This window comes from Hemitrygon akajei, chromosome 12, assembly GCF_048418815.1.
Source record: "Hemitrygon akajei chromosome 12, sHemAka1.3, whole genome shotgun sequence".
Taxonomy (NCBI): domain Eukaryota; kingdom Metazoa; phylum Chordata; class Chondrichthyes; order Myliobatiformes; family Dasyatidae; genus Hemitrygon; species Hemitrygon akajei.
The window spans coordinates 105,629,750-105,655,021 of NC_133135.1; the positions used below are offsets into that span (position 1 = coordinate 105,629,750).

The window sequence follows — 25,272 nt, forward strand, 5'->3', positions numbered from 1 at the left end:
AGATCATCAGGCTGGCTCTCCAGTGTGTTGAGGGAGCGCGGGGGGGAGGAGGGGCAGTGCTGAGGGAGCGCCGCGGTATAGGGAATGTGGCGATGATGAGGGAGCGCCACACCCGTGTCCGGGGGGTGGGGGAGAGAGGGACGGTGCTGAGGGAGTTCACAGCCCGTTGGGGGGTGGAGGGAGAGGGATGGTGCTGAGGGAGCCGCGTCGCAGACGGACTGAGGGAGCTTGGCGGCATGGGAGGTAGGTGGGCACCGAGGGAGCGCCTACCTGGGCGCGGGGTTGGACAGCAGCGGATGAAGCCGAGGGTTTCTGCTTTACCAGAACCGTGTCCGTGTTTGTGTGGGAACCCACCCGGGTGGGGTGGGGTCTTCACCCGATCATTTCTCCAGCTGTCGTTTGTGGGATCTTGCTTTGTACCGTTGGCGGTGAGGTACTTCATTGGCCCTGAAGAGCCCTCAGACATCCTGAGGAGGTGATGGGTGCCACTGTGTCAGAGAGGGCGAAGAGGACTGGGGGAGGCGTGAGGGTGGATGTTTGGGAGGTGAATTGCCCCTGCCTCCAGCTCCCTTCTATCCCCATTCAATCCTTCTGTCTGGAGGGGTGGTGGAAAGTGTCTTTCTCATTTGTGTGCTGGAAGGTGGCTCCTGGCTTCTCCCTCAGTCACCCTGTAAATTTGGACACTTTGGAAGAGCCCCTGTAGACAGAATCCCTCCCCCGTTGATACCCGTTGGGGTGTGAATCACTGTTATGAAGAGCCCTATTTCTCCTGATCGATTGTAATTGGCTGTTTCTGTTATGTATATAAAGTGTGAATTTGGTGGGATCTTACTGTGTACAGTCTGGCAGTTGGGTTCTGTCATAGACACAGTCTCAGTTGGAGATGAGGAGGAATTTCTTTAGCCGGAGGGTGGTGAATCTGTGGAATTCTTTGCCACAGGTGGCTGTGGAGGCTGAGTCACTGGGTGTATTTAAGGCAGAGATAGGTGGATTCTCGATTAGTCAGGGCACGAAGGGGGAAGGCAGGAGATTGGGGCTGAGGGGGAAATGGATTGGCCATGATGAAATGGTGTGGAGCAGACTTGATGGGCCAAATGGCCTAATTCTGCTTCTATATTTTATGGTCTTATGCAGGGAACCACACTTCAAAAGAGGCTCTCTGAAAGGGGTGGTACGGAGGTTAGAGTAACAGAGGTTCATCTTGATCATGGACTGACTGCCCATCTGTACTGATGAAGTTTGCCTTGCTTTCAGCTGAAAGGTATCTCCTGCCCCCCCCCCCCCCCCCACCTCCCGGTGTGCCAATATCCCCCACTTATCCTCGGGCTGTGGGATCGTGCCCTTCCATGGAAGCAGGGGCTGCCTGCCACCCTCACTACCTCTCTCCCCCCCCCCCAATGGGTGCTAAACACTCACTGGATGCGGGATTATACCCACCAGGTTTTTCGCTGTGGGGGAGAGTCTGTGGTTGTAGCTAGGTCACCTCGAGTTACCCTGGTCTGGAGGGAGTGTCTCAGGGGCCACAGTCAAACCGAGGGGCTAGTATCTCGTATGGGACACTTGACTGAGTACAGCCGATCTCCTCTCCTGAAGGGTTGAGATAGTCTCAACCCAACGGCCTCGAGAAATTCTCTTTTCCAGATAAAACTATGTGACCCGGCTCCGTGCCAGCGAGGCAGATGGAGTTTGATCTGGAAATGTGTGGAGTGATTCACTTCTGAACATCGAACTTGAAGGCGGACTATGTGGTTAATAGCAGGATTCTTAGCAGTGTGGAGGAACAGATGGATCTTGGGGTCCATGCTCATAGATCCCTCAAAGCTGCTGCACACTTTAATAGGCTGGTCAAGAATGTCTATGGCCTGTTGGCTTTATTAGTCAGGGGATTGAGTACAAGAGCTGTGAGATAACATTGCAGCCTGGAGAACTGTGTTCAGTTCAGATAATCTCATTAAAGGAAGGATATGGGTTTTAGAGAGGGTGCAGAGGATCTGCTAGGATGCTGCCTGGATCAGAGGATAGACTGAGCAAGCTCGGGCTTTTCTCGTTAGACCAAAAGAGAATGAGAGGTGACTTGATGGAAGTTACAAGGTGGTAAGATGCATATATCGAGCGGACAGCCAGAGACTTTTTCCCAGTATGGAAATGGCTGCTACGAGGGCCGTAATTTTAAGGTGATTGGAGGAAAGTTTAGGGGAGGGAATGTCAGAGGTAGTTTTTTTTTTACACACTGAGTGGTGGGTGCATGGGATGCACTGCCAGGGGTGGTGGTAGAGGCAGATACATTAGGGGCATTTGAGAAACTTAGACACACGGATGGTAGAAAAATATACTCAAAGAGTTAGATTGATCTCAGATTAGGGTTGGCACAACTTTGTGGGCTGAAGGGCCTGTATAGTGCTGTAAAGATCTGTGAAGGTGGTTGTGATGTGAGTGAGGTGTGAGACATTACTTTCATGACTGCAAACATTAATTTCTGTTTTTGATTTCAGATTATTTAATTAGCTTGATTTAAATTTTTCATGTGTGTGCGTGTATGAATGCTGTGTAGGAGTGTGCGTACTTGTCTGCTGCTCTCTGGTCTCGCTCTCTACAATTGCCTGTGTCCTTGGCTGTAGAGGCCAAGTTGTTGGGTACTTTTAAGGCAGAGGTTGATAGATTCTTGATTAGTCAGGGCATGAAGGGATACGGGGAGAAGGCAGAAGATTGCGGCTGAGAGTGAAATCGATCAGCCGTGATGAAGTGGAGGTGCAGACCTGATGGGCCAAATGGTCTCATTCTGCTGCTGTATCTTGTGGTTATTCACCAGACTCCCAAAACGGGCACAGTTCCCCGCTTCAGTCTTTGAAGAGGTGACCTGGCGGACAAAATGAAAGGTATAGCAGTGTTCTCTTGGGGAAAGTGCAATGTTCCCACCGGATTCAGAGAATCTCGGGCCCAGGGTTGGTGGGGATAGAACTTTGAGTACAAGTGTTAGGAGGTCGCAGTGGTCCCGTATAAAGCCCCATCTATGTCAGAGTCTGAGCTTCCCACAACACCCTCATAAGATCTATGATAGGACCTCCACTTTGACCAGCGAGGCAGATGTCCCATCCCCTCCCCTTTGCTCTATTGGGCCCTGGACAGGTGGAACTGAAGATGAGACTCCATGCAGGTAGGCAGGTCCATCTGTCTCTGTTAAACCCCGGATGCCATGTGGGAAGGTCCCTGGGTCTAGGGCAAGGTTTAACTGACACAGCTTGCAGATTGGACTCTGTAGTTCACGTTGTGTTGTCTTTCTGGTTCCTGGTTGCTTGTGTTTCTCTGTGTTGCTTTTTTGTGCGTTTTTGTTCGGGGCGGCCTGCAGATTATGAATGGCACAGCGCTAGACTGAACTGAACTGAATATGCCTGGACTCTTTTGATATTGTGTTTTACGTTCTGTGTTTTTCGCTCGATATTTCTGCTGCTTGCGCAATTTGTTTTTATTTGTGCGTGGGGGAGGTATTCGATGTTTTTCTTTGAATGAGTTCCAGGGTTTTCTTTGTTTTTAGGCTGTCTACAGGAAGACAAATCTCTGGGTTGTATACTGCATGCATGCTTTGATAATAATCGTCCTTTAAACCTTTGAGTGGGAGGTCGAGGATCCTAACAACATGGGAACAGCAGAGATGGGGAGGGCAGCCAATCCAAGGCTCCTTGCTGGACTTTACATCTAGACCGGAGAAGTCATTGTGAGATCAAGGACAAACTCAAGGCAACTTCAAAGGTTCATTAGTATCAGAGTATGTATAGACTGTACAACCAGGAAGTTTTTACTCTTCCCAGATACTCACGAAACAAGAAACCCCAAAGAATGAATGATAGCCCTTCAAAGCCCCTCCTCCCCCCACTTGCACCAGCAGAATCCCCCCCCCTGTACAATGCCTCCCCACCATGCAAGCAACAACAAAAAGTCTCCCTAAAAGATTTTAATCGAGAGTCCGTCAAAACCATCGTCCATAACCCAGCACCGAGTATCACAGACAGGATGGTTTTTCTGCTCAAAAGGCTGGGAAGCTCAGACCAATCATTACATACTTATTTATATTACAGTAATCCCATTTTTCACTCCCCCCCCCAGATCATTCCCCTCACCTCTCACTGGGCCAATTCCAGCAGCCAATTAAGCTATCCATCTGTACGTCTGTGGGATGTGGGAGATGATTGGAGTTCAGCTCCTGGGGGATGCCAAACTGTCCTCTATCCTGAGGGGTCCCTGAGTGAGAGGGGAGAGGGAGAGAATATCTGTGTGTGTGTGTGTGCATGCATGCTGGAATTGGTATGTGTGTGTGTGTGCATGTATGCACGTTTGAACTAGTCCGTTTTGTGTGTGTGCCAGTTGTTAATGGTGAACTACTTGTAAGCTGCACGCAGTTGTTGATGGTTCAGTTGCGGAGCTGTGTCCGGAACACAGCCAGGCATCACTGGGAAGCTGCAGCGGTACATTGCTGTATGCTGCCCGGTCACACATCCCTGGGCCTCTCTAGCCTGGCCTGACCCACGTTGTGCGCTCCGCGCTTGGTTGAGACCTGAACTCGTCAATATCTCTTCTCATCCCCCACGCTTGGATCTTGTGCCTGAATTTTACACAGTGCGAAAGTCAAAAACATCACAGTCTGTCAGAAACTTGCATTGCTGGCCAACTGAACTCGCTCCTCTCCAACATCCTGGCAGAAACCACGGTTACAACTGAGGGGGTTGCCAATCCAAGAGGTTCGGCCTGACGTCTCCAGTAAATTCAGGGTTCATTTCCAGGTCAGTCTTGGTAGTAAAAACAACCCCAGGAGACTTAAAAGTACATTCTTTCCAAAATAAAAGAGAATACCTCTGTACAATTTTGTGTTTCCGTTTTGGAAATTTGAGGATTTGGCTTTGGGGCTTATTTGCAAATCTGCTGGAGTCTCTGGACCGTCTTTCTAGGTGAGGCACCTCTTCACCTGAAAATATGCTGGGGTCATCGACTGTGTCTGGTGCTCCCAGTGAGACCTTCTCTACAGTGGTGAGACCCATCATAAATTGGGTGGAGGGTGGGGAGGCCACTTCGAACACCGCCACTCCATCTTCCACACGTGGGACTTCCCAGTGGCCAAACGTTTTAATTCTGATTGCCGTTCCCATTCCGATGTGTCAGTCCATTGTGGCTACCCTCAGGGTACACCTTGTATGGTGCTTGGGTGGCCTCCAACCTGATGGCATTAATATCGACTTCTTCTGTGAACAAATTCCCCTCCCCTTCCTCTATTCCTCACTCTTTCAATTCTCACCTGCCTATTACTTTCCCCTGGGTCCCCCCCTTCTCTCTCTCCAATGATCTACTCTCCTCTCCTATCGGATTCTTTCTTCTCCAGCTCTTGACCTTTCCCACCCACTTGGCTTCACCTATCACCTTCCAGCTAACCTCCTTCCCACCCTCCTCCCCCCCCCCCCCTTTTATTCTGGCATCTTTTCCCTTCGCTCTCAGTGGTGAAAAAGAGTCTCGGTCTGAAACAGCAACTCTTTTTTTCATCTCCATAGATGATGCTTGACTTCTGAGTTCCTCCAGCGATTTGTATGTGTTCATTTAACTATTTGTTGGACCACTGAAGTTTCTGATTGGCTGTAGTTAGGTTTCACCATTGGGCATTTTAACCAATAGCAGGCGAGTTATGTGTGGAGGAAGAAGAAAATGTCTTCATTTTTGTTGTAACATTCAAGATGATTGTCAATACCTTTAAATTCCTTATAGATCCTAAATTGTTGAAGTGATGAAATTGTTTCATTTTCTCTCTGGCATCTTCAAGCCTCGATGCTTGAAACTGCAGTGAACAAAACAATTCTGAATTGCCTTACTGCTTATTTCCCGGCAGCTCGCAGCGACGAGCTCTATCTATTAGATAGAGCTCTTAAAGATAGCGGAGTCAAGGGATATGGGGGAGAGGGCAGGAATGGGGTACTGAATGTGGATGATCAGCCATGATCACAGTGAATGGCGGTGCTGGCTCGAAGACCTGAATGGCCTACTCCTGAACCTATTGCCTATTGTCTGTTGACAAAAATCACTGCTCTCTGAACACAAACATGAGCAGCTGACACTGTTTGCTCTAAGCACCATGTAGTGTCTAATTGCTGATACCAGTCAGAAGCTGATCAGCAATGTTCTCCTGTGCTAATTAAGTGGCATAGTGTCGCAAATAAATGAAGGGAATCTCAGTTATTTTCTCGATTGTTTTTTGTTCTTTGAGTTGTACCAAATAACTGTTGCCCCAATTAACCGATGGCCTGAATGCTCTTGAATCTGGAGTATTTGATAATCTTTTTAAAAGCCCTTAAAGAGTCATACTGCAGTGAAAACAGGCCCTTTGGCCCATCTTGTCCATGGTGGCTCTCAAATACCTATCTATAGTAATCTCAATGACTGTACTTGGTCTGTAGTTTATGATGCTTTGGTAGTTCAAAGTAAATTAATTATCAAAGTACATGTATGTCACCGTATGCAACCCTGAGATTCATTTTCTTGTGGGTATACTCAGTAAATCTATAGAATAATAGCCGATGAATCAATGAAAGACTACCCAACTGGGGCATCCAACCAGATGTAAAAGCCAGAAAACACTGCAAGTACAAAGAAGAAGTGATAATAATAAATAAATAAGCAATAAATATTGAGAACAGAAATAAAGAGTTCTTGAAAGTGAGTCTGTATTTTGTGGAACAGTTCAGTGATGGGGCAAGTGAAGTTATTCCCTGTGGTTCAAGAGCCTGATGGTTGAGATGTAGTAACTGCTCCTGAACCTGGTGGTGTGAGTCCTGAGGTTCCCGTAGCCTCCTGATAGCAGCAGCGAGAAGAGAGTATGAGCTCGATGGCGGGGGGGGGGAAGGTGGAGCCTCTGAAGAGGGATGCTGCTTTGCTGTGACAGTGTTTCGTGTAGACCTGCTCAGTGGTCGGGAGGGCTTTACCTGTGATGATCTGGGCCGTGTCCACGACCTTTAGTAGGGTTTTCTGTTCAAGGGCATTGGTGTTTCCATGCCAGGCTGTGATACAGCCATTCATGTGCTCACCCAAATATTTCTTAAGCATTATGCAATTACCTTCTTGGGTTCCAGATTGAATGACCCTCTGGGTGGAGAAAATAGTTCCTCACCATAAGCACATATCCTCTTTTATGGGGAAAGGTTTCTCACTGTCCACCCATCCACACCCTTCAATGTTTGTTTATTTACTTAGTTGGGGATACAGTACTGAAACAGGCCCAACGAGCCCATTCCCTCCAATTACACCCACGTGACCAATTCACCTACTACCCCCTCTGTCTTTGGAAGGTGGGAGGAAACCAGAGCACCAGGAGGAAACCCACATGGTCACAGGGAGAAGCGAAAGCTCCTTGCAGATTCTGTGGGTTTCAGTGAGATCCCCCCCCCCCCCCACTTACTCTCCAAAAGACAAGTGAGTACAGGCCCAGAGCCATCAAAAGTTTCTCGTACGTTAACCCTTTAATTCCTGGAATCATTCTCGTGAACCTTCCCCTGGGCCCTCTCCGATGCCAGCACGGATTTTCTTTGATAAAGGCCACAGGCTACTCACGATATTCCAAGTACGGTCAGACCAACCCATCCTTGCTCTTGCATTCTAGTCCTGACATTGCATTTGCCTTTCTCACCACTGACTCAACTTGCAAGTTAACTTTTTGGGAGCCATTAACCTACCAACCGGTATGCACTTGGATTGTGGGGGGGAGACCGGAGCACCCGGAGGAATCTTGTGCGACCACAGGGAGAACGTACAGACAGCGGGGCAGGAATTGACCCAGCGTGGCTGGCACTTGAATAGTGCAATACTAACAGCTACACTATGCTCCACTACACTACACTCCGATGCTCTGCACCTCGACTGGCGCTTGGCCTCCACTGCTCCAAAGAAAATGAAGCCAGTCTTCTCCACAAGCAGGAGATGTTCTGTCCCACGTTTAAAGGAAGGAAACTGTGAAAGTGCGAGGGGGGGAGAGTGGCTTTGGGATTCCCGAGTCAGGTTTGCTATCGTTGGCGTCGGTCGTGAAATTTGTTGTTTTGTGGCTGTGGTACGGTGCAAGGCAGAAAAGTAGTTATAAATATTAATAAGAATATATTTTTAAAAAACTAAAATAAAAAATATTGCAAAACGAGAGCAAAAACAGCTGTGAGATCATGTTCATGGGTTCAATGTCCATTCAGAACTCGATGGCAGAGGGGAAGAAGCTGTTCCTGAACCGTTGAGTGTATGTCCTCGGGCTCCTCCCTGATTAGTAATGAGAAGAGGGCACGGCCTGGGTAGTCAGGGCCCTTCATGATGGATGCGTCATTTTTAAGGCATCGCCTTTTGAAGATGTCCTCAATTCTGGTGGGGGGGGGGGGTGGGAGGAGGCTAGTGCCCATGGTGGAGCTGGCTGAGTTTATAACTTTCTGCAGCTTTTTTCTGGTCCTGTGCAGTGGCCCCTCGAGACCAGACGGTGATGCAGCCAGTTAGAATGTTCTCCACGGCATGTTTGTTTGTTCGTTCTGTGCAGTGTTACATGAGATAGATGATCATGGCCTTTCCGTGACCGTGATTGTTCTTGGCAAATTTTTCTACAGAAGCGATTAGCCCTTGCCTGCTTCTGGGCAGGGTCTTTACAAGATGGATGACCCCAGCCATGATCAATACTCTTCAGAGATTGTCTGCCTAGCGTCAGTGGTCGCATAACCAGGACTTGTGATCTGCACTGGCTGCTCGTACGACCATCCACCACCTGCTCCCATGGCTTCACGTAGACCCTGATCTGGGGTGGGGTGGGGGGGGGGGGGTTGTCTAAGCAGGTGTTACATCTTGCCCAAGGGTGACCTTCAGGCTAGTGGAGGAAGGAGTGCCTTATATCTCCTTTGGTAGAGACGTATCTCCACCCTGTCACTTTCCACCCTACGTAAGCTTTTAGATATTCGGTAGGTTTCAATGAGATGGCCTGCCCCCATTCTTCAATGAGTACAGGCCCAGAGCCATCAAGTGCAGCAATAGGATCGAGGTCTACATGTTTGTTTACAGAACTGTTTGTAGAAAACCTTGATCCTATTGATAAGAAGGAGCAGATAAAACTCCTGACCACAATGCACAAAGTTTACCACACAGCCAATCGACGATGAAATTTCCTCCCCACATCGCAACTGAGTTTCCGAAATGATGTCCAATCAGCTGATTGATAAGTAGAGAAAGGAGGACACACCACTATCCACAGTGCACTAATGATGTCTCCTCGTATGGTGAAGAAACATTTGCGTGTAGGTTGCTAAGATCGGAAAACAACTCTACGCAGCTTTCCCCTGATTGGCTGAGTCTGGGGTAGTTGGTGGGTGTGGGGAGCATATTAATAGGATTAGTGTAAATAGTTGGTCAGTATGGATTCAATGGGCCAAATGGTATTGCTCTATGCCTAAGAAGGGAAAGGTGGAATATGACAGCACCAGACCCCACTGTATCGTAGCCTGATGTTACTACAGCTCGGGGCGTTGGAGTTCAGAGTTCTACTCCGATGCCATCTGTAAGGAGTGTGTACGTCCTTCCCGTGAACAAGTGGCTATCCTCTTGATGCTTAGGCTTCCTCCCACAGTCCAAAGACGTACTTGTTAGTAGGTTAATTGGTCACTGTAAATTGTCCCACGATGAGGCTAGGGCTAAGTAGCTGAGTTGGCAGGCAGTGGGATTCGTGGGGCCGAAAGGGCCTCTTCCGTGCTGTATCTCTAAACAAAAATAATAGAAACAGTCACTACGTTCAAAAGGCATTTAGGTGGACACTTCAGTCACAGCTAAAACTTTTGAACAAACTTCTAGAGATGTGTAGTGGAGAGTGTATTTACTGGCTGCATCACAGCCTGGTATGGAAACACCAATGCCCTTGAACGGAAAATCCTACAAAAGGTAGTGAATTCAGTCCGGTACATCATGGGTGAAGCCCTCCCAACCATTGAGCACATCTACATGAAACACTGTCATAGGAAAGCAACATCCATCACCAGAGATCCCCACCACCCAGGGCATGATCTCTTCTCACTGCCGATATCAGCTAGAAGGTACAAGAGCCTCAGAACTCGCACCACCAGGTTCAAGAGCAGTTACTACTCCTCAACCATCAGGCTCTTGATCAAAAGGGGCTGACTACACTCACATCCCCCATCCAATGAGATGTTTCCACCACCAATGATCTCACTTTAAGGACTCTTTATCTCATTATCTCATGTTCTCGTTATTTATTGCTATTTATTTGCACTTGCACAGTTTGTTGTCTTCTGCACTCTGGTTGATCTTTCACTGATCCTGTTATAGTCACTATTCTATAGATTTATTGAGTATGCCCGCAGGAAAATGAATCTTGGGGTTATATATGATGACATATATGCACTCTGATAATGAATTTGAAGTTTGATTTGGTCTGGATAAAGGAAAATGCTAATGGCAGTGAATGTGAGCACTTTGCCCTGAGGTAGGAGATTTAGCGGGGAGAGGGGAAATATCAGAGGAGTTAGACTCCACGTCTGTCTTCAGAGAAAAAGTCACAAAACACTTGCCAGAAATGCCAGGGCGGTAAGAATCTGATAAGAATAAAATCTGAAGAGAAATAGCTTTAGAAAAAAGACGTCAGAGAAGGTGGTGATAAGTGAGCATTCCAGGTTTTTTTTTTTGCCAGTACTGGCTGTGGAGATAATGGATGCCTGTTTGTCAGCTTCTGAAATTCTGTAATAGATTTAAACGCCAGGCCAGATGGATTAAAAAGGCATCGTATCAGGACCAAAGGCCAAGGGTAGGGTCAGTTCTGCTCGCTGCTCTGTGATATTTACTCCGCTCTGCACTGAACTGAGACCGTGGCCTGCCCGGGCCTTGTGTCTTCTCTCACTTCCGCTAATTTCTCCTCCTCCCCTTCTCTTTTCCATTCTCCTTTCTGGTTTCCCCCTCAACTCTTCTCCTCACCTGCCCATCACCGCCCTGCGGGACCCCTCCCATGCTCCACTCTCCTCTCCTACAGATTCCTTCTTCAGTCCTTTACCTTTCCCACCTCTCGCCTCCCAGCTTACATCACTCCTCACTCGGATTACCCTGACGTTTACTCCGCTGTGCGCTGCGCTGAGGCTCACTCCTGCTCTGGCTGCTGTGGGCTTCATGTCTGCGGGCCCTCTTTCGCTCTGAATGCTATTTGCTTGCTTTCATTGTTCGTGCAATTTGTGTTCTTCCCCCTCCCCCTCCCCCTCCCCCTCCACGTTGGGTGTTTGTTGTTTTTTTTTAATGGGTTCTTTTGGGTTTCTTTGGCTGCCTGTTAGGAGACGAACCACAGGTTGTAACGTCCCTCTGTTTCTCTGTTAGTCTGAAGCTTTAGGAGGGAAAGTACGGGAATCTAATTAAGGAGCAGCAAGGAATGAATATTTAGACTGAGGAGATGTGATGTGAGCTCACAGCTCAAAGGAGGAAGAGACTGGGGAACGACTGGCCTGTTGCTCAGCGTAGATTGGGGAACCTGCTTTGTCGAGCACCTTCGCTCTGTTGGCCAGAACGGGCGGTTTTTCCCGGTGAAACTCCATTTCCCATTCCTATTCCAACGTGTCTGTCCGTGGCCTCCTCTATCGTCACGATGTGGCCACACTCAGACTGCAGGAGCAGCTCCTGGGTATCCTCCAACATGGATTTCTCTAACTTCTCGCCCCTCTCCCTTCTCTCTTCCATTCCTCATTCTGGTTCCCCTCTCACCCCTTCCCTTCTCCTCACCTGCCCACCATCTCCCTCTGCTTCCCCTTCTCCTTCTCTTTCCCCTATGGTCCACTTTCCTCTCCTATCGATTCCTTCTTTTCCATTCTCTTACCCCACTTCCCCACACACCCACCTTCCCCCTCACCTGGTTTCACCTGTCTCCTGGTGTCCGCCCCCTTCCTTTCCGATCCTGAAGAAGGGTCTCGGTCCAAAACGTTGACTGTTTATTCCTCTCCGTAGATGCTGCCTGACTTGTTGAATTCTTCCTGCGTTTTATATATTTATTGGGATAAAGTGCGGAATAGGTCCTTCGAGCTCCCCAATCACAATTTACAAAAACCAGCTAACTGACCAACTGGTAGGTCTTTGGATTGCGGGAGGAAACCCACACGGTCACAGGGAGAGCGTACAAATGTACGGGCACTGGCAGGAATTGAACCCGGTCACCTGGACTGTAAAGCGTTGTGCTGACCACTATGCTACTGTGACCCCCCCCCCCCCCCCCGTTTCTCTGTTGGTCTGATGCTTTAGGAGGGAAAATGAAGGAATCTAATTAAGGAACAACAAGGGATGAATATTTAGATTGAGGAGAGTCAACACCTTTTGCCTCATCAATTGAGTTGTTTGAGGAGGTGACTAGTGGATTTGACGAGAGTAGATTGTCAGTGTTAGGGTTCGTCAGAAGACGTTTGAGGACTTTGTACAGGAGGTTGCTTAACAAGGTTAGAATCAGAATCAGGTTTAATATCTGCTGCGTATGTTGTGAAGTGTGTTGTTTTGTGGCAGCAGTACAGTGTAATGCATAATCAAAATTACAATAAGGAATATGTGTATATATGTTTCTGTGTGAGTACCTTGCTCAGAACTACAACTGCCAACACGACAAAAACCCCCAAACACTAATCCCTCCTACCTACACTGTTGTAATGTGAGTATTATTAAAAGTAAGCTAATACTAATCAGGGAGCTGTTGGTGTCAAGAGGCAGGGTCTTTACTTCCGCTCTTTTTACTCCCAGTATGCATTGTATATTGTTCCTCCACCCATGCCGCACGAGGTACCTGGAAGCCTCTGTATTGTAAATATCATTTGCTGTCCCAGATAAAGGTGTTCTTTTGGCCATCAAGTTGTCGAGCGGTCTCTTTGTAAAGTAGAAGTTACCACGTACACCATGTCCATATCCCTCCATCTTCCTCACATCTATGTGCCTATTTAAACATCTCTTCACAGCCTCTAATACCACACCAGCATATTAAATTAAATAAGTAGTGCAAAAGAAGAGGAGGAAAAAAAAAGTGGTGAGGTAGTGTTCACGGGTTCAGTGTCCATTCAGAAATCTGATGACAGAGGGGAAGAAGCTGTTCCTGGACCATTGAGTGTGGGTCTTCAGGCTCCTGTACCTCCTCCCTGATGGTCGCAGTGAGAAGAGGGCATGACCATGATGGGGGTCCTTAACGATGGATGCCGCCTTTTTGAGGCATCAGCTTTGATGGTGGGGGGAGGGGGGCTAGTTCCCATGATGGGGATGGGAGTTTGCAACTTGCTGCAGTTTTTTCTGATCCTGTGCGGTACTCCCCCCTCCCCCATGCCAGACGGTGATGCAACCAGTTAAAATGCTCTCCACTCATGGAGTTAACCGATGTACTGGTGTGGATTGTGATGGATAGCAGACAGAGAATCGGAGTAAAAGAAACCTTGCTCAGTGACTAGTGAAGAGGATGTCTAGAAAGCATCTTATCCTGATGCGTCATTGCCTTGTGTATCAAACAGTCTGCCCAAGACCACAGGAACTTGCAGACAGCTATGAATTATTTTCTTTTTGTGCTGCCATGATGTATTTGTGCACACAATATTCCCAATTTGACCTCAACGTTTTATAGAACTGGCACATATTCAGGCACTGGTGAGTCCTCACTTGGAGTACCGTGAGAGGTTTGGGCGTCTTATCTAAGACAGGATGTGTTGACATTGGAGATTGGTAGATAGGTTTGTAAAGTGGGCTTTTGACACATTGCCCTTCATAAATCAAAGCACTAAGTACAGGAGTTGGGTTGTAATGTTGACACAAGGCCGAGTTTGGAGTATTATGTGCAGTTTTGGTCACCTACCTTCAGGATGGCGATGCGTCTCTACAAAGGAGGTGTGAGGTGCTCCTTCCCTCCGCTCGCCTGCTGGGCACCTTGGGCAAGGTGTAGCACCTGCTTAGCAACCCCCCCCCCCTCCCCCAGCTCAGGGTCATGTGAAGTCATAGAAACAGCTGGTGCATATCACAAGTCCTGGTTATGTTACACTGACACCAGGCTGACAATCTCTGAAGAGTATTGATAATGGCTGGGCTCACCTGTGTCATAAAGGCACTGCCCAGAAGAAGGCAATGGCAAACCACTTCTGTGGAAAAATTTGCCAAGAACAATCATGGTCATGGAAAGATTATGATCACCCGCGTCATACGACACAGCACAGAATGATAATGACCTATAGGAAATGTAATGATAATATTAAGAGTACAGAGAAAATTTACAAGGATGTGGCCAGGCCTGGAGGACCTGAATTATGGGGAAAGATTGAATAGGTTAGGACTTTATGCCTAGGGCAATGAGGGGAGAATTGGTAGGGGTATACAAAATTATGAGGGGTGTAGGTAGCATTTTTTTTCCTGCTGAGGTAGGGAGAGACTACAACTAGAGGTCATGGGTTAAGGGTGAAAGGTGAAAAGTTTGAGGGGAACACGAGGGGAAAGTCCGAGGGTGATGAAAATGATACGAGTTGCGAGGAAGTGGTGGATACAGATTCAACTTCCAAGATTGGAGAGAAATTTGGATAGGTACATGGATGGGAGGGGTAGGGAGGTCTATAGTCTAGGTGCAGGTTGATGGGAGTAGGCAGAATAACAGCTTGACATAGAATAGATGGGCTGAAGGGCCTGTTTCTGTTCTGTCGTGCTATATGACATGTCCAGTGCGTCCTTGCAGGACTGCCTCTTCATCTGGTGACACTGGCACCTCACAGACCACCCCATGTTATCAAACTTTTCACACCCCTGTGTGTTACACAAGGAGGTTGTTCAGGCCAACCAGTATGCTGGCTCTCAGAGCAATCTTTTAACATTATCTCACTCTATCTCTGTCTCTGTGTTTGTCTATCTCTCTGTCTCCATCTAAAATATCACTGACATATGTTGTGAAATTTGTTGTCTTTGTAACAGCAGTACATTGCAATACATAAAAGGTGTAATTTATAGTGCATGATTACGTTTATATAATATGTATATAAATATATATGTATCTATATGTATATTAAATAAGTAGTGCAAAAATAGAAGTAAAAAAACTAGTGAAGTATTGTTCATGGGTTCAGTGTCCATTCAGAAATTTGATGGCAGAGGGAGAGAAGCTGTTCCTGAATCGCTGAGTGTGTGTCTTCAGGGTCCTGTACTTCCTTCCTGATGGTAACAATGAGAAGAAGGCATGTCCTGGGTGATGGGTGTCCTTAATGATGGATATCGCCTTTTTGAGGCATCGTTCCTTGAAGATGTCCTGGTTACTACGGAGGCTAGTGCTCGTGATGGAGCGGACTAAGATGCACCTTTCTCCAGTAAAGTGTTCTGAAGGCCTAGTGTAAAAAATCGCTGAGTGAAGTTTTCACTTTTAAAAAGAAACCCATCCAACTAAACCACCTCCCCTAAATTACGACCATCTAGACCATGCTTTCTTCTCACTGCTACCATTGGGAAGGATGTGCAGGAGCCTAAGGTCCCACACCACCAGGTTCAGGAACAGTTATTACCCCTCAAACATCAGGCTCCTGAACGAGTGTTGATAACTTCACTCACCACAATGAGCCTCAGGTCCCACACCACCAGGTTCAGGAACAGTTATTACCCCTCAACCATCAGGAAGGAGGTACAGGAGCCTCAGGTCCCACACCACCAGGTTCAGGAACAGTTATTACCCCACAACCATCAGGCTCCTGAACCAGAGGGGATAACTTCACTCGCTAGTAGTCAGAACCGATTCCACAACCTACATAATCGCTTTCAAGGACTCGACAACTCATGTTCTCAATTTCTTATCTATCTGTTTAGGTTTTTATTTATGATTAATTACTATTTTATTTGCATAGTTTGGTTGTTTGTTGGTCTTTCATAGCTTTTCATAAATTCTTTATTTTCTGTAACTGCCTGCAAGCAAATGAATCTCAGGGCAGTACATGGTAACGTGTACTTTGATAATAATTTTACTTTGAACTTTGACTCAATTCAGCCAAGTTCCCACCGCTTCCCTAACTCTGTCTCTTCCAGCCTCTGAAATATCCTAACTCCCAGAGTGCCTATAAATGGTTTATTTTTTAACTGAGGCGGTTTCGTATGTCTGAGCTGCGGCTTGTCTTCAGAAGAGTTTTGGAGGCCAGCTCCAAAGCTTCTTTGGCTTGAGATTCTGGGTAGAGTTGGCCCTTTTAAAAGTTTTCTGAACTGATTGCTTTTGTTTAATTTTGTGAGAACAGCTCTGATTCCTTAACATTGGATGAATGTGACATCAGCTCACATGCATCTCCTTGCCTCTCCTCCAGCGGGATTTGAAGGCAATCCTTTCCAATTCTTCTGTTATTACCAAAAAGGCTAGAGCTGACCGAGATGCGTCAGCCCGATGGAGTGAAAACTTCAGCCGCGTGAGATCCCTGCATTCCCGACGAGCACCTCAAAGTCACGAGTGGGATTTCAACTTTCAGCGTAGAGAATGTAAGCAGGGATCTCTTCCCAGGGCAGCGTGCAGGGGCTGGAATTCTGGGAGCATTGCACACAACAAAGGCTGTGGGATCAGAGCAGCCAAGCTGCGCCAGAACTAGCTGTGCTCGGCTGTTTCAGTCCGGCAACAGCACCGATGCAGCAATGAGGAAAATTGCCCGTCTGCATCCTTTTTACCAACATCAGGACTATCTAAGGTTGGCCCAATGGCCTCCCTTTCTACTCCCCATCATCAGCGGGCCGGTACCCTAGTGTAGTGGTTAGCACGATGCTTTACCAAACAGTTTATAATTGGTCATTGTAAGTTGTCCAGTGATGGGCTGGGGTTTAAATTGGGGGATTACTCAGTGGCGTGGTTCAAAGGGCCGGAAGGGCGTATATGACTCGAGGTATCTCAATAAGATGGGTAGATAAATAAATAGAAACATTAAAGATTAACTTTATTTATCACATATCGAAACATACAGAGAAATGCATTGTTTGCATCAACGACCAACACAGGATATGCTGGGGTTAGTCAATATGTGTTGCCACGCTTCTGGTGGCAACATTACATGCCCACAATCTGTTAAACCATATATGATGTATGGGAGCTGATGTCATATTTATCCCAAATGAAGGAACCAGAGCAGTTCTCACAAAATTAGACAAAAGTAATCAGTTTGGTTCAGAACACACACAGTACGTATATTAAATAGTTAAATTAAAAAATTAGTGCAAAAATATAAATTTTTAAAAAAGTAGCGAGGTAGCATTCAATGTCCATTCAGAAAACTCATGGCAGAGGGGAAGAAGCTGTTCCTGATTCACTGAGTGTGTGTCTTCAGGCTTCTTCTTCTTCAGAAGAAGAAGTGTGTGTGTATATACTACAGGTAACACAAATTCCATTGATAACAATTAACCTATAACATAGCCAGATGTGACACCTGCTACTGAAAACCAAGAAGTTTGTGGCGAAATACAGAAACCGCAGGTAGGGCTGGTGAACTTTCTTTCTGAGCAGGACAGAGGACTCTGGCGAGTTTCCTTCGTCCCAGAAGGGGTCCCAGAAGTTCTTCTTCTTCAGAAGAAGAACTGCTCTGTAATTACTAAGAAATTCACTGAACAAGTGATTATATAAAAATATGTGGAGTGAAGGAGTGGAGATTTGAGGCTTTGACTTTCTGGCAGTTTTGGCAGTTGGACTGTGCAATCAAGTCAATCAAGATTTGAATTGCTCAGCAGAAAGCAGTTGATTAGACAATCAAGATTTGAATAGCTCAGACTCAGCAGAAAGCAGCTGATTGGGCAATTGAGGTCAGGTGACCAAACAGTTTGAAAAGAGCACCCCTGTAGCCATTCCCCTGAATAATAAGTTTACCGTCCTGGATGCTGTTGGTGAGGACGACCGACCAGGTGTGAGCCATGGTGGCAGGGCCTCTGGCACTGAGTCTGATCCTGTGGTGCAGAAGGATGGGACGGAGAAGAGGAGAGCTGTTGTCATTGGAGACTCTATAGTCAGGGGAGCAGACAGGAGATTTTGTGGACATGAGAAGGACACCCGCATGGTTTGTTGCCTCCTGGGTGCCAGAGTCCGGGATGTCTCTGACCGGGTGCATGACATACTGTTACGAGAAGGAAAGCAACCAGAAGTTGTGATATATGTTGGTACCAATGACATAGGCAGGAAGAGGGATGAGGTCCTGAAGTGTGAGTTTCGGGAACTAGGCAGAAGGCTGAAGAACAGGACCTCAAGGGTGGCATTCTCTGGATTGCTGCCAGTGCTACGTGATAGTGATGGTAAGAATTGGAGGAGATGGCAGTTGAATGCTTGGCTGAGGAGTTGGTGCAGGGGGCAGGGTTTTAGATTTTTGGACCATTGGGATCTCTTCTGGGGAAGGTGGGACCTGTACAGATTGGATGGGTTGCACCTGAACTCGAGGGGGAGCAATATCCTTGCTGGTAGGTTTGCGAGCATGGTTCGGGAGGGTTTAAACTAATTTGCAAGGGGGATGGGACCCGGAGCGATAGAGCAGTGAAAGAAGTGCACGGAGTAAAGCCAGATCTAACATATAGAGAGGCTTTGAGGAAAGAGCAGCAGAATAAAGGGTATAAAGGTAGTAAGGTAGAAGGGCTAAGGTGTGTGTACTTCAATGCAAGAAGCATCAGGAACAAAGGTGATGAACTGAGAGCTTGGATACATACATGGAATTATGATGTAGTGGCCATTACGGAGACTTGGCTGGCACCAGGGCAGGAATGGATTCTCAATATTCCTGGATTTCAGTGCTTTAAAAGGGATGGGGGGGGGGGAAAAGGAGAGGAGGGGTGGCATTACTGGTCAGGAATACTATTACAGCTACAGAAAGGGTGTGTAATGGAGCAGGATCCTCTTTTGAGTCAGTATGGGTGGAGTCAGGAACAGGAAGGGAGCAGTTACTCTATTGGGGGTATTCTATAGGCCCCCTGGTAGCAGCAGAGATACTGAGGAGCAGATTGGGAGGCAGATTTTGGAAAGGTGCAAAAATAACAGGGTTGTTATCATGGGTGACTTTAACTTCCCTAATATTGATTGACACTTGATTAGTTCCAAGGGTTCAGATGGGGCAGAATTTGTTAAGTGTGTCCAGGATGCATTCCTGTCACAGTATGTTGACAGGCCGACTAGGGGGAATGCCACACTAGATCTAGTATTAGGTAATGAACCGGGTCAGGTCACAGATCTGTCAGTGGGTGAGCATCTGGGGGACAGTGATCACCGCTCCCTGACCTTTAGCATTATCATGGAAAAGGATAGAATCAGAGAGGACAGGAAAATTTTTAACTGGGGAAGGGCAAATTATGAGGCTATAAGGCTAGAACTTGTGGGTGTGAATTGGGATGATGTTTTTGCAGGGAAATGTACTATGGACATGTGGCCGATGTTTAGGGATATCTTGCAGGGTGTTAGGGATAAATTTGTCCCGGTGAGGAAGATAAAGAATGGTAGGGTGAAGGAACCATGGGTGACAAGTGAAATGGAAAATCTAGTCAGGTGGAAGAAGGCAGCATACATGAGGTTTAGGAAGCAAGGATCAGATGGGTCTATTGAGGAATATAGGGTAGCAAGAAAGGAGCTTAAGAAGGGGCTGAGAAGAGCAAGAAGGGGGCATGAGAAGGCCTTGGTGAGTAGAGTAAAGGAAAACCCCAAGGCATTCTTCAATTATGTGAAGAACAAAAGGATGACAGGAGTGAAGGTAGGACCGATTAGAGATAAAGGTGGGAAGATGTGCCTGGAGGCTGTTGAAGTGAGCGAGGTCCTCAATGAATACTTCTCTTCAGTATTCACCAATGAGAGGGAACTTGATGATGGTGAGGACAATATGAGTGAGGTTGATGTTCTGGAGCATGTTGATATTAAGAGAGAGGAGGTGTTGGAGTTGTTAAAATACAATAGGACGGATAAGTCCAAGGGGCCTGACGGAATATTCCCCAGGCTGCTCCATGAGGCAAGGGAAGAGATTGCTGAGCCTCTGGCTAGGATCTTTATGTCCTCGTCGTCCACAGGAATGGTACCGGTGGATTGGAGGGAAGCAAATGTTGTCCCCTTGTTCAAAAAAGGTAGTAGGGATAGTCCAGGTAATTATAGACCAGTGAGCCTTACGTCTGTGGTGGGAAAGCTGTTGGAAAAGATTCTTAGAGATAGGATCTATGGGCATTTAGAGAATCATGGTCTGATCAGGGACAGTCAGCATGGCTTTGTGAAGGGCAGATCATGCCTAACAAGCTTGATAGAGGTCTTTGAGGAGGTGACCAGGCATATAGATGAGGGTAGTGCAGTGGATGTGATCTACATGGATTTTAGTAAGGCATTTGACAAGGTTCCACACGGTAGGCTTATTCAGAAAGTCAGAAGGCATGGGATCCAGGGAAGTTTGGCAAGGTGGATTCAGAATTGGCTTGCCTGCAGAAGGCAGAGGGTCGTGGTGGAGGGAGTACATTCAGATTGGAGGGTTGTGACTAGTGGTGTCCCACTAGGATCTGTTCTGGGACCTCTGCTTTTTGTGATTTTTATTAACGACCTGGATGTGGGGGTAGAAGGGTGGGTTGGCAAGTTTGCAGACGACACAAAGGTTGGTGGTGTTGTAGATAGTGTAGAGGATTGTCGAAGATGGCAGAGAGACATTGATAGGATACAGAAGTGGGCTGAGAAGTGGCAGATGGAGTTCAACCCGGAGAAGTGTGAGGTGATACACTTTGGAAGGACAAATTCCAAGGCAGAGTACAAAGTAAATGGCAGGATACTTGGTAGTGTGGAAGAGCAGAGGGATCTGGGGCTACATGTCCACAGATTCCTGAAAGTTGCCTCACAGGTAGATAGGGTAGTTAAGAAAGCTTATGGGGTGTTAGCTTTTATAAGTCGAGGGATAGAGTTTAAGAGTCATGGGGTAATGATGCAGCTCTATAAAACTCCAGTTAGACCACACTCGGAGTACTGTGTCCAGTTCTGGTCGCCTCACTATAGGAAGGTTGTGGAAGCATTGGAAAGGGTACAGCGGAGATTTACCAGGATGCTGCCTGGTTTAGAGAGTATGGATTATGATCAGAGATTAAGGGAGCTAGGGCTTTACTCTTTGGAGAGGAGGAGGATGAGAGGAGACATGATAGAGGTGTACAATATATTAAGAGGAATAGACGGAGTGGACAGCCAGCACCTCTTCCCCAGGGCACCTCTGCTCAGTACAAGAGGACATGGCTTTAAGGTAAGGGGAGGGAAGTTCAAGGGGGATATTAGAGGAAGATTCTTCACTCAGAGAGTGGTTGGTGTGTGGAATGCACTGCCTGAGTCAGTGGTGGAGGCAGATACACTAGTGAAGTTTAAGAGACTACTAGACAGGTATATGGAGGAATTTAAGGTGGGGGGCTATATGGGAGGCAGGGATTGAGGGTCGGCACAACATTGTGGGCCGAAGGGCCTGTAATGTGCTGTACTGTTCTATTATTCTATTATTATAAACAAGCATCATCATTTTGTGCCGTGTTGTATGAAGTGGGTGATCATGATCTGTCCATGACCATGGTTGTTCTTGGTAAAATTTTCTACAGAAATGGTTGGTCATTGCCTTCTTCTGGGCAGTGTCTCTACAAGACGGGTGACCCCAGCCATCATCAATACTCTTCAGAGATTGTCTGCCTGGCGTCAGTGGTCACATAACCAGGACTTGTGATATGCACCAGCTGCTCGTATGACCATCCACCACCTGCTCCCATGGTTTCACGTGACCCTGATCAGGGCAGATGCTACGTCTTGTCCAAGGATGACCTGCAGGCTAGCGGAGGGAAGGAACTCCTTACACCTCCTTTGGTAGGGATGTATCTGGACACCACCACCCTATTCGATATACATGTGCCAAATTGAACTAATCTCTTTCAGATTCTGCAAATGTCATCAGTGATCTATATTTAAACCTAATTCCTTTTAGTGAAAATGATGAAATAAGAATGGGACTCATCCCAGACAGGGAGGGGTAAGTTGCCCCAAAAAACACCGTATCAGGGAAGGGCAGGTTGGCCTTGTATCAGACTTTGTCACCGCTAAGTGCCAGATCAGTCTCGGGGCGGGGGGCGGGGGGGGGGGAAGAATGGCCTCTTGCAACAGACAAGATGGGCGAAGGCTCTGTTTCTTTGCTGCAGTGTTCTACAAAATCTTATCTTTGAATCTGAAATTGAATAATAATCATTAAGAAAATAATATCCAGATTCTAATTATGTTCCTGCTGAAAATATGTTTGAGGAATGATGCCTCCAAGATCAAAGACATTTGGACTGGGATTGCGCTAATTTATAGGGGATAAAGGCAGAGATGAACTGTGCTGAAGGCCATGTCGTAGATCAAATGGCAAGGCAAGAGGGAGAGAATTCAACTCATTATGCCCAGACGAGAAGGGATTCTGTCAGCGTCAGAACTTCAGTCAGAAATAAAATGGCATTGATTAAAGATTTAATAACCTGAGAACAGAAACCAGGAGAAAATCTATTAGAGGGAAGGAAGAGGTCATGAGGTGAGGGATCAAAACCTCCAGAGAGTGCCAAGGGATCGAGTGGGAGGCTTCAAAGTCCAAGAGAACCGCAGCACAGAAACCAGCCCTTCGGTATAACCAGTCAGAGTTCGAAGTAAATTTTATTACTGAAGCACGTATTATCACCACATACAACCCTGAGATTCATTTTCCTGTGGGCATACTCAGCAAATCTATAGAATAGTAACTATAACAGATCAGTGAAAGATCAACCAGAAGACAACAAACTGTGCAGATGCAAATATAAATAAACAGCAAAAAAAATAACAGGAACGTGAGATGAAGGGTCCTTGAGAGTGAGTCTATTGGCTGTGGGAACATTTCAATGATGGGGCAAGTGAAGTTCAGTGAAGTTACCCACACTGGTTCAGGAGCCTGATGGTCGAGGGGTAATAACTGTTCCTGCACCTGGTGGTGTGGGACCTGAGGCTCATTGTGGTGAGTGAAGTTATCCACACTGGTTCAGGAGCCTGATGGTTGTGGGGTAATAACTGTTCCTGCACCTGGTGGTGTGGGACCTGAGGCTCAATGTGGTGAGAGAAGTTATCCACGCTGGTTCAGGAGCCTGATGGTTGTGGGGTAATAACTGTTCCTGAACCTGGTGGTGTGGAACCTGAGGCTCATTGTGGTGAGTGAAGTTATCCACACTGGTTCAGGAGCCTGATGGTTGAGGGGTAATAACTGTTCCTGAACCTGGTGGTGTGGGACCTGAGGCTCATTGTGGTGAGTGAGGTTATCCACACTGGTTCAGGAGCCTGATGGTTGAGGGGTAATAACTGTTCCTGCACCTGGTGGTGTGGGACCTGAGGCTCATTGTGGTGAGTGAAGTTATCCACACTGGTTCAGGAGCCTGATGGTTGTGGGGTAATAACTGTTCCTGCACCTGGTGGTGTGGGACCTGAGGCTCTTGTACCTTCTACCTGATGGCAGCAGCGAGAAAAGAGTGCGATTTGTGTGGTGGGGGTCTCTGATGATGGATGCTGCTTTCCTATGACGCCGTTTAACGTAGATGTGCTCAATGGTTGGGAAGGCTTTACCTGTGATGGATTAAGTGGAGTCCGCTACCTTTTACAGGATTTTCTACTTCCATTCAAAGGCATTGGTGTTTCCATACCAGGCTGTGATGCAGCCAGTCAATACACACTCCACCACACATCTATAGAAGTTGATCAAGGTAAAGATGTCATGCTGAATCTCTACAGACCCCTAAGGAAGTAGAGGTGCTGTCATGCTTTCTTTATAATTACATTTATGTGCTGGATCCGGGTCAGGTCCCCTGAAATAATAACACCCAGGAGTTTAAAGCTTTGTCCTTTCAACCTTTGATCCACCAATGAGGACTGGCACATTGTCCTGTGGTTTCCCTCTCCTGAAGTCTATAATCAACTCCTTGTTCTTGCATGCTGACCTGACCTTCTGCCTAGCTCCATCTACCTGCACCCAAAGCATATCCCTCCATTCCCCTCCCATCCATATACCTTAGCAGACTCTTAGGTAGGCACGTGGATGATAGAAAACCAAGGGAGACCTGCATGCTAGTGGATGGAAGGAGCGCTTTACTCCTCCTTTGGTAAAGATGTATCTCCACCCCACCACCCATTGCTCTCAGCTGTGGTAGTCCCAAATGGGGAATATTTAATGATTCCCGTCAGAGCTGTCGGGAAGAGTTCACACTTCCCAAAGTCATTTTCTCTGAACGTTGATTTCTGAAACTTCCAGTGATTTCTCCCCCCCTCACTTTTTCCATTTCCTGTTGTTGCTCAACTCTCATTCCTTCTCCCCTGCCCATTGCCTCCCTCTGGTTCCCTTTCTCTCATGGTCCACTCTGCTCCCTTGTCAGATTCCTCCTTCTTCAGCCCCTTATCACATCCCAGCTTTTTAGTTCATCTCCATCCTCACCTACCCACCTTTTCCCTCAGGGTAGAGGAGCATTTCTATCCTCCAACCCGAAGGAATGAGTATCGATTTCTCCTTCAGGTAAAATTTTTCTCCCTCCACTTCCGCTCTTTTATTCCCTGTTCTGGCCACTTATCTCTTCTCATCTGCCTATCACTTCCCCCTGGGTCCCCTCCTCCTTCCCCTTTTCCCATGGTCCACTCTCTTCTCCTATCAGATTCCTTCTTCTCCAGCCCTTTATCTTTCCCACCCAGCTGGCTTTACCTATCACCTTCTGGCTATCTTCCTATCCGTCTGCCCACCTTTTTATTCAGGCATCTTCCCCCATCTTTCCAGTCCTGCAGAGGGATTATGCCCCAAAATGTCGACTCTTTATTCATTTCCATAGATGCTGTCTGGAAATCCATTGGGTTGTTTCCGTGTAAGTTTGTATTCTGCCGACTACGTTAGCCTGCTGGTACTTCGAGGCGAGTTGTCATGGGTCCGAATCTGCATTGCACGCTTTCCGTCTGTGATGGGTTGAGCATTGAGCAAGCAACTTGGTCTTGTGGAAAAAAAGCCAGACGTGAATGCTAAAGAAACGGCAAGGTCACCACCCGATGCACTGCAAGGCTCGGAATGGAACAATCTAGATGCTGCCTGACCTGCAGAGTGTCTCCAGCATTTTGTATGTGCTGCAACATTCCACTTGAGAAAGACTCTTCAGCCCTCTGTAACCCATTCCTCCTGCTAGCCCCTGGAGTCCGATCATCCCATCTTTCCTAAGAAATTTCAGCAGATACTGTATGTATACTTTAGGTCCTGTATGTATGCTACCAGGAAGGAGGTACAGGAGCCTGAAGGCACCCACTCAATG

The 25,272-nt window shown here is 47.1% G+C and overlaps 1 protein-coding gene across 1 annotated transcript in view; it reads left to right on the forward strand.

The window, feature by feature from the left end:
• The first annotated feature begins 221 nt into the window (after window positions 1-221).
• The window catches only part of plekhg2 (pleckstrin homology domain containing, family G (with RhoGef domain) member 2), a 230,010-nt gene continuing 204,959 nt past the window's right edge, over window positions 222-25,272 (forward strand). Inside the window, exon 1 of the mRNA XM_073063781.1 lies at window positions 222-243. Coding sequence (XP_072919882.1) covers window positions 237-243 — 7 coding nt within the window. The 5' untranslated portion in view covers window positions 222-236. The remainder of the gene's footprint in view (window positions 244-25,272) is intronic.